General features: G+C 38.0%; 1 protein-coding gene across 1 annotated transcript; it reads right to left on the bottom strand.

The window, feature by feature from the left end:
- Nucleotides 1-3,578: 3,578 nt before the first annotated feature.
- LOC142632464 (putative disease resistance protein RGA1) lies at nt 3,579-4,265 on the bottom strand. The gene has a single exon (XM_075806860.1). The coding sequence runs from the start codon at nt 4,263-4,265 to the stop codon at nt 3,579-3,581; it is 687 nt and encodes a 228-aa protein (XP_075662975.1).
- Nucleotides 4,266-10,462: the final 6,197 nt, after the last annotated feature.

Here is a 10,462-nt window from a genome sequence, read left to right as displayed (position 1 = left end):
GGCAAAAGTATGCCGACCTGGAAGAACCTCTCTGAGTCATCGGCTACTAGAAATTTCTCTAACTCCTCACAATGTGTCTCCTCTCTTGTCACCATTCCAGATGAATCAGGAGTTGTTAACTGCTATAAGTCTTTGGTGATTAAAGCCGAAGGCTCGGCTTCGTTCGATGCATCGCAGCTGATATGCACCGCTCGGCTACCGATTGGCCGCCGAGGATTTCTCAACACATTCCCCGAGGGGAATTTAACTTTAACATGCAAGGTGCAGGAGACAGCTCCAAGCGCGTGCGCCCAAGGCCTCGGCGAGGATGGTCGTATATGGAGAGTACGCGTCAACCACAATGAAATCCACTCAACCGTTTCGAGCCGGATTGAACGGGCAAACGGATTCTGTCCTCTCAAAGACAACGGCTCTCCCTTCAAAGCTTATAAGCGGCGAATCATAAGGAGTAAGATCTTCCAACTTCAACCTTAACCCCTTAAATAGATCGTGGTACATGATATCTGCACCGCTGCCCTGATCTATCATCACCCTCCTCACATCATAATTCCCTATCCTAAGCGTAACTACAAGGGCATCATTATGGGGCTGGATAGTCCCTACCTTATCCTCCTAGAAAAATCCTAAAACGGGCAGATTTAGCTTCAACCTCTTTCGTCCGTGCCCCGACTCCTCGGCCCGAGGATGGGAAATCGCCATCACCCCGGTGGAGCCGAACCGGCCCGCTGTGTGCAACAAAAATAACATTAATTGTTCCTAACGCCGGCCGAGATGAATTATTCCCTCCGATTGTTCGAGCCGTATTGACTGCCCGGCCCGCTAGGTTGGCACATGTGTTGCTTCGCTTTCCTTCACCGACAAGCCGCTCCAAGGACTCCAAAGTGGTCCGACAATTCTCGTAGTGTGGCCCACATCTTGATGGTACCGACAAAAGAGGTTCTCGATTCCTCTTTGCAGGTCCCCTAACATCTTACTGCTGCCATTTGAAGAAGGGCTCCTTACGAACTTTCTCCAACAACCGATGCACCGGTCCTCGAAACACAAGGCTCACGGCCCGAGGTGCCGCCGAGCCGACCGCCCAACGTAATCTCTCTTCGCCCGTTATTGTGGTACCCGTCCGACCCGAAATCCCTTCTCTCCCCGGCGGATAACCTTCTCCTTTCCCTTTCCTTGTTGTTGGTCTTTCCTCCACTCTCTTGTACTCGTCAATACGGTCCACGAGGCGACGTACACTACGTACTCGGCTTTTTAGTCAAAGACTTTCTCGTGTCGTGATCGCAGGAAGGCCTACCTTAAAGGTATTAAGCGCCACCTCATCAAAGTCGCCATCTATTTCATTAAACATCTCCCAGTAACGGTCGGAGTATGCTTTCAACGTCTCCCCTTCCCTCATGGTCATGGATAACAGCGAGTCCAATGACCGAGGTACTCTGCTACACGTAATGAACCGCGAAGCAAATGCTCTACTAAGCTCCCCAAATGAACCTATGGACCCCGATTTAAGGCCGTTGAACCACCTCATAGCAACAGGTCCCAGGGTAGAGGGAAAAACTTTACACATCAGGGTCTCGTTGTGAGAGTGCACCGCCATCCTCTGGTTAAAGTGACTCACGTGCTCCACCGGATCAGTCCGGCCATTGTAGATGGTAAAAGTGGGCTGGGTAAACCTCCTGGGAAGCCTTCCTTTCTCAATCCTCCGTGTAAACGGAGATTTGGAGAGTTGGTGCAACGCCCTACTCATAACATCGTTGCCTAAGCCCCTAGAACGAAGCTTCTTACATCTGCGGGTTGGCTGGTCGTCCTCCTCACCGGAGGACGTTGCACTGGTGGGGGAGCGTGACCTTGAGCTGTAGCCACCTCCCCTATCCTCCTCTGAGGAAGGATTAGACGAGAACGGTGAAAACCTACGTTTAGCACGGCGTAACTTCCTCTTCAAACGATTGATTTCCTTCTGCATGGACTTAGAACCCTCCTCGTAGGTAGTGCTACCCCCACCATGAGTATGGCTAGCCCCTAGGTATTCTGTATGGACGCTTCCCTCACGATCCCTTCGATGCTCAAGACGCTCGAAAAGATCCTCCGGCTGTGATCCCTGTGACTCTACATGGTGAGAACCCAAGCCTGCCATAATATTCCCACTCCTTCTAGACTAGATTTCCCACAGACGGCGCCAATTGTAAGTGCACAATTGCACCTGGACCCAAAGACAATCACGAGCTCAGGCACAATGAGCCTTAGCAATAAAATTTGTAGAGTGTGGGCTTGAAACCTAGGTTAGAAGTACTGGGAGCTCGATAACAGACTTTTATAAACAAATACAGGTAAATAACGAACAATAATTGCAATGGATCTCCTCGGACTCGAGCCGAGGACTACTTTTTTAGTATTTCTCTTTCTTCCTTAAAGATTACAATTTCTCCCCCTCTTTCTTAGCTACCGCTCCCCTTTTATACTTCCTTCCCTGATACTTTTTGAACAGTGACTAGAAGTTTTTTCCTCACTGTTCAGGGGTCACCTCTCCATTAATGCGGCCAGGGAGATAGGTGCAGAGCCTTTAATGCGGAGGTGGCAGCCTTTACTCTTGATATTTTCTTTAATACTGGTGCATCTAGAAGATTCAGGATGTCCCCTTTTATCCATTAGTCTTTCCAGAGTTGTGCCTTGACTCTTATAATGAAATCTTGAGTTCTCTTGGATCTGTCCGAGGTGAAACTCTCCCTCGGCTGTATCCTCGGACCCTCGGCGTATGGGCCAACTCATAGAGTTTAATCCTGGAGCAGGTCGGCCCTCCATGTTACAGCCCAATGGCCCATATGCCCACTTGGATCCTTTTACTCCCCACATATACACACTTTTTTATTTGATAAGTTATATATATATACACTCACCCAACAAAAAAAAAAAGTATTGTCAATCAAAGTTATGTTTGATGATGATTTTTGTAAAATAAAATTCAGTTTTTCCATTTTCATAGTAAAATTCTTAAAAAGTTTCATTTTAAATATAAATCATCAAATTTTATACTAAAGTATAAAAAAATTTTAATTGAACTAATGAAAATTTCAAAAATATGCAACTAAAGACATTAAAATAAGTTAGGCTCCAAACATATTTAAAGTTACCGTGCTCTAACCTATTATGTGTCAACTAAAGACACATTTTATGTGTAGTTTTAGTGACAAGATTTTTTTAATGAGTCGATGACTTATTAATCGTCACATAACGAGCTAAAAAAGATAAATTCAAACATGTTTGATGCCAAACTTTATCAAATATCTAACAAATGTAAGAGCACATTTTACAATAAAAAATAGAATTGCAAAAAGTAAAGTTATATTTCTATGACCATTAAACAAATTTTTTTTTAAGAGCATCATTAGACTAATTTAAATATTTGGAAGAGCCAACTCTTATTTTTATAAACTAAACTTTAAAAATACTAAAATAATTATTTATATAATTTAAAAATTTTCAAAATTTTGAGGGCCAACCTTCAAGACAGCTCCGCCCCTGTAGACACAAAACCATATTCTCATGTCAAAATGGCTTTCACCTCTTCATCGTTGTAGGCTAGCTAGTTAGGCCAGGGTTGTCTTTCCAATTCCTCCCATGCCTACTGTAGAGATGATGTGGAGTTTCTTTCCCTGTTCACCTTGACCACTATCAGATAATAGCTTCCTCACTAAAGTTTCCTTGTCCTTGTCTCTACCACGTATCTCTGATATATCTAGAAAAGAGCTAGTGTGTTGCCTCTCAGGTTGTTCAGGAGCTCTAATGGAGTTAAAGAAATACCGATCTTTCTCCCTTGCGATCCCATCTAGTTTTTTATTTAGTAATTTTATCTTCTTAGCAATCCCATGACGAAGACTAACCCGACTAAGTCGACTAACTGGATTGAAAGAAAAGCAAGAGGAAGACATGAAGGAGCTCACCTTTTTGGAAACTAGCAGAAGAGCATTAATGTCATCATCTTTGTCATTGCCTTTGTCAATCTGGGATTTCAGAATTGCAGTGCTCCACTCATCCAACACGTCTTCCATCTCAAAGGACATGTCTTGGAGGTTATCCAACCAAAGTCTTACTGTAGCTTCCTTAACCTGTCTTCTCTCCGCATCTTCAAGGACAGCCTGAATGGCCAGGAAATTGGTGGTGAGCTTCTCAACTTGTTTATCAACACCCACAACCAGTCTCACATTCTCTACTATTTGTTGGCTTGTGATTGAGATCAGTTGTTCCAGTATGTGAGATACAAGTGCTTCAGCCATACTGAGTTACAAACTTGCAAATGGCCACTGGTTCTGTGGCAGCGCTTGTGTGGATTTAAAATGGATAGATTCTATAAGAGCATTCTTGTCAGGTCACTGCCATTTTAATACACCAAAGATCTACTTTACTATTTTAACACACCATTTTACAATGCACCATTTATCAAATCTTCTATTCTTTGATTCTAAACATTAAAAAAATATATACAAATATTAAAAAAACTCACCATATAAATGAATTTTCACCGTCACTTCCACCAACTCACTGCCACGGTGCCACCCCCACCACAGCCCACCACTAATACAAACCCACCACCACAGCCCACCACGGATACAAACCCACTACCACATCCCACCATTGTTACAAATCCATCACCACCAACCAAAATCAACCAACCAACAACAACCAAAATCAACCAACCACTATTATAAACATTGCCACAAGCACCAAGAGAAAGAGATATCAGCGAGGTGGAGAGAGAAGACGTCGGCGGCTCCAGGCGAGATAGCTCCAGGCGAGGCGGCTTTAGGCGAGATCAGCTTCAGTGGCTCAAGGTGGCTTTAGGCGAGTATGGCTTCAGGTGGCGTTAGGCGAGATCGGTTTCAGCGGTGGCTTGAGGATGAGAGAGAAGAGGGAGCTGTGGAGGACGATCTAGACGAATATGGCAGCGAGATCGGCGGCTTTGGTGAGATCGATGAGAGAGAAGAAATGGTGGGCAGAGAGAAAAAGTTCCAGATGAGAGAAAAGAGAGAGACTGAGTGAATGAGAGAGAAACGGTGAATAAACAAATAATAAATGAAACTGCACATGTCAAAAAAAATTTAAGATTTGAAAGAACTCCCAAGGCTTGAATATTGGTGTTTGATATGTCAATGTCAAATATTTAACATTTGACCCACCCAATGCTGACTAATTAAGTTGATTACCAACACTACTAAGTTGAACAAATAAAAATCTTCTATATATATATATATATATATATATATATATATTACCAATCACAATTTGTCTACCAGATTTGTCACTGTGTGCATTTGGTGACCACACATTGAATATGCATTGTAGTTTTAACGTGTGGTTAGTATTTAGTCATGTCTAATTAAAGAAATTCTAGTGCCACACTCAAAACCACAACTTTACCCACAACTCGTCCATGTGGTGAGTTGTGGTTGGTGGAGGGGTGATGGAGGGTTCATGTGGGGACAACCCTCCACCAACCACAACTCGCAACTTGGGCGAGTTGTGGGCAAAGTTGTGGTTTTGAGTGTGGCATCATAATTTTTCGTCTAATTATTGAAGATTTTTTCTATCTCCAAGCGTCCACCAATACATCATCTATTGACTATAGGGCACATAAGAGTAAGTGTATTGTCACATACTCTTCCACAACTTTGTTATAACTTTATTATGTGGCGAGTTATAAGTGGTGGAAATAAAATAATAGATCCATGTGAGTTCATGATATCACCACTCACAAGTCGCCACGTAGTAAAGTTGTGAAAAAGTTTGTGTGACTAGACTTACTTGGGCACATAATTGAAGACAAAAATAATTGTTTCAGAAGATTTCTGTCAATGGGAAATTAGTTGTGAAGCAAGATGGAAATCAAGCAGCTCACAAGTTAGTTAGGCATGTTGTGATTCTGAGAACATTGATAATACATGTGTTTTAAGGATGAAGCCAAGACTTGGAGTTAGGAGGCAGAAGTATAAAAAAAAAAAAAATTGAAACTTCAAATAAACATTCATTTAATAAACCATTAACTAGGACATTGGGATTTTCCTCAACATTAGTGGTTGGCAATGTTGCACCACTAGTATTAGCTTCTAAATCATTTGAAGCTTTTCTTTTGAAAAAATCAAATATGGTAAATGATTTTTTCATAATCTACAAATAAAATATATTATCATGTCATTATATGGTAAATAATCTACAATCATTAACACAATTGATAAATACTATGCACACAAGCACTCACCAATTAACCAATAAATTTTAGAGATAGCAAAAAATCTCTTTAATTATTTACCCAAAAATGCATCTCTTTAATTTTTTTTTTTTAATGACATGAAACCACTAACGCACAAAACTACATAAAAAGCATATAACATCACATGGGTTGCAATAGGTGTTGACGCGGTGCTATCGATAGTAGCTCTCGCTAAAGCAATTGTAGCAGCTCTAGCACCCATTGATTTTGCACCTTTTAACATCTGGTGTTGTACTATTGCGTGTTGTGTTTACTTATATGCTTTTTATTAAACAAAGAGAGGATTGTTGGCTGGACAGCTTTTTATATATATATATATATATATATATATATATATATATATATATATATATATAGATAGGTTCAAGTTACACATTTTTTTAAACCATTGGATTTAAATAAATCCAACGGTCAAAAAAATACCTTCATTAATACTAATATTCTAATTGATTTAATTTATTATCGCTTATTTAATACATTCCATACTTGTTTTTAAACCAAAAAAAAACTATACGTTCTCTCTCTCTCTCTCTCTCTCTCTCTCTTTGCCGTGTTATTGAATAACAAATTCCATACAACATAAGTGTTGTATTCTATCTTGTATAAAAAAAAGTGTTGTATTCTATTTCAACGTCTTTGGTCTGTTGTGTGCTTTTATTTATTTATTTATTTATTATGAATGTCACCAAAGTCTACATCTACAACCATATAAACGTCACTAAAGTCTATATCTACAACTATATCTCACTGAAGTCAATAGATTGTAGTTTTTTCAATAGGATTTAGAGTCTTGTTGTTTCCGTCAAGTTCAGACCTTACTTCACTTACTGCACATACTTCAGAAATATATTGTTGCAACAGCATAAACAATGTCGCCAATAGACAAGTGATTGCCAGCTATTATATTAATAGAAGAGGATTGAAGCCTTTCTTCTTGTTAGGACAATTGAGTTCAAAAACATCAAAAACCCGTTCATAAAAAATTAAAAAAAAAAAAAAAAAAAACAGCACACAACCTATTGATAACCGAGGACCAAAGACGTAGAGATAGAATACAACACTTCAACTCTTGATTTGTGTTATTGCTACCAGTAACCTGGCCGTGGAGGAGATAGAGGAAGAGTCGTGCAAATCAAGAGAGAGAGAGCGTACAAGTATGGAATGTATTAAATAAGAGATAATAAATGAAATCATTTAGAATATTAGCATTAATGAGAGTTTTTTTTTACCGTTGGATCTATTTAAATCCAATGGTTTAAAAAGTGTGTAACTCTTTAGAGTTACACCAGGTGTAACTTGAACCCATCTCATATATATATATATATATATATATATATATATATATATATATATATATATATATATATATATATATATTGTCATTGATTAAAGAGAGAAAGATGAGTCTAGACTCTAGAAGTTTACCTCTCTAGTCTCTCTTTCACTCTCTCCTTAGTGTGCGTTTGGCATTAATTATTTTTGCCAGTTTGTTTTACTATTCAGCTTATTTTTGCTACTATTCATGGGTCCCATTGCACTTTTTGGTACTATTCATGGGTTCTACTATACTATTTCAACTAACTTTTACCTTTATCTACAATACTTTCAGTAAAAAGTTTTCAGTTTCAGCTAAATAAGATGTTCCCAAACAGACAAACTACCGTCCCTGCTTCTATGCCTCTCACCTCTACCTCTCTTTAAATTTTCTTCACAATTTAATCAAACAAGCATTAGAGATTCGGATATGAGAGGGAGGGATACAATATTCTCATCCATAAAAAAAAATAATAATACCAGGCTTGGACTGACAGGGGCAGGGTAGTGCTACGGTGGACTGGTGGTGGTCAATGGCATCACGTGTGGTGTGCTAGTCTGCCTCTACTTTTGCTGCTTGCTACCCAACTCCTTAGTTTGAGGTCTTCTACGTTCTACCTTAAGTTAGGCTATATTTTTTTGAGTGGCTTAGAACCCCTTCTTTTTCCCTTTTATTATATGTGTGCTACCATTGGGTATTTTCCTACTCTTAAACTAATTAGATCTCTAGTTAGAATCGGCTTTGATTTTTTTTTTTTTTTGTGCTTGTTTTGGAGTGTTGTTTGCGCTTAATTTTTGCTACTGGGCTAATATTTTTTTTATAACTTTTAAAAATATCAATAATATTGTTAAGGGGGACAAAGTGCAATTTTATTGAAATAAATTACTAAAAATAATATATTATATATATACTCTCTTTTTAAATTAAAAAAAAATGGGGATCCTCTGAATGCTTTTGGAGGCTAAATAAAATTTCATTATTTCTCACAAAATTGTTGGATCGTGTGGCCAAATAGCTTATAATGTTGTGGTTAAAAATTAATTTATACAAAAAAAGAATCTTACACAATATTGTATATTGTATATCATAAAAAAAATAATTATGAATAATGACAATTGCATGTTTGGCCATGATCCACTTTGTAGGGTTTGACTTAGTCAAACATATAGTTTAGATATGTCAAAGATATAGAGTTGTGAGTAGGGGCAGTGAGGTGGATAAGAGAGGTTGAAGTATTTTACCGTTTATGTCCTAATTTGTAGGAACACAATGAAGTTGGGAATGCTAATTTGTAAGAATAGAATGAAGTTGGGAATGTTTATTTTTTATATCCTAATTTGTAGGAACAAAATTGAGCATTAGGAATTTTAGTGGGGCTTTAAATAACCTACTTGAGCCCTCTGAAAAAGACTGTATAATGATAACCACACATAATTCTTAAAGGGAAAATACTCATTGCAACCTAAACACTATCCACATTTAAATCACTTTTAGTTAATGTGAACTATGAAACTTGGTGGGTAAATTTTGGATCATCATGCCATGTGGCAAAGATGAAAAACTTCTTTCTTGACATGAAACAGGTTAAAATTGGTGTTCAATTTTGTATACATGAGGTAATAATACTTATTGTGAAAGGGTAATTCTACCGTACCCCCCCCCCCCAAAAGGGAGGGTACAATACCTATTAGTAGATAACCTATTATATCAAGTTACTTTTTTCTCACATTTGACGCTTTCATCCTCATATTGTGCAATTCCAACATCACACATGACAATTCTTTTGTCACATTTTATAGTTCCCTTACTTTTTTCTCACATTTGACAGTTTCATCCTTACATTGTGTTGTTTCAACATCACATTGTGTAGTTTCAACATCACACGCGACAGTTTTTTTGTTACATTCGATGGTTTCCTTACTTTTTTCTCATATTAGATGGTTTCATCTTCACATTGTGCAATTCCAACATCACATGTGACGGTTCTTTTGTCACATTTAATAGTTCCCTTACTTTTTCTCATATTTGACAATTCCATCCTCATATTGTGTAGTTCCAACATCACATGTGACCGTTTTTTTTAATCACATTTGGTGGTTCCTTTACTTTTTTTTTTCTCATATTTGACGATACCATCCTCACATTATGCAACTCCAACATCACATGTGACAGTTCTTTTGTCACATTCGATGATTCACTTACTTTTTTCTTACATTTGACGGTTCCATCATCACATTCTGCAGTTCCAACATCACATGTGATAATTCTTTTGTCATATTCGGTAGTTCCCTTATTTTTTTTCTCACATTTGACAGTTTCATCCTCACATTATGCAGTTCCAAGATTACATGTGATAATTCTTTTGTCACATTCGGTGGTTCTTTTTTTTTTTTTCTTACATTTGACAGTTCCATTCTCATATTGTGTAGTTCCAACATCATATGTGATTGTACTTTTGTCATATTCGGTGGTTCCTTTAATTTTTTTCTTCCATTTGACGGTTTCATCCTCATATTGTGTAGGTCCAACATCACATGTGACTGTTCTTTTATCACATTTGGTGGTTCCCTTATTTTTTTTCCTCACATTTGATGGTTCCATTGTCACATTAGGTAGTACCAACATCACATATGTCTGTACTTTTGTCACATTCAGTGGTACCCTATTTTTTTTTCTCACATTTGACAGTTCCATTATCACACTGTGCAGTACCAACATTACTTCTAATCATACTTTTATCACATTCAATGGTTCTTTTTTTGTTTACTCACATTTGACAGTTCCATCATCATATTAAGCCGTACCAACATTACATATGAGTGTAGCTAACCCAACCTAACCCATCGAATTACCTAAAAATTGACAAATATATATAACAAAATTACCAATAT

This window comes from Castanea sativa, chromosome 4 (genome assembly GCF_040712315.1).
Source record: "Castanea sativa cultivar Marrone di Chiusa Pesio chromosome 4, ASM4071231v1".
NCBI classification, from domain to species: domain Eukaryota; kingdom Viridiplantae; phylum Streptophyta; class Magnoliopsida; order Fagales; family Fagaceae; genus Castanea; species Castanea sativa.
The sequence above is the reverse complement of the archived record's forward strand: the minus strand, read 5'-3'. Positions and strand labels throughout refer to the sequence as shown.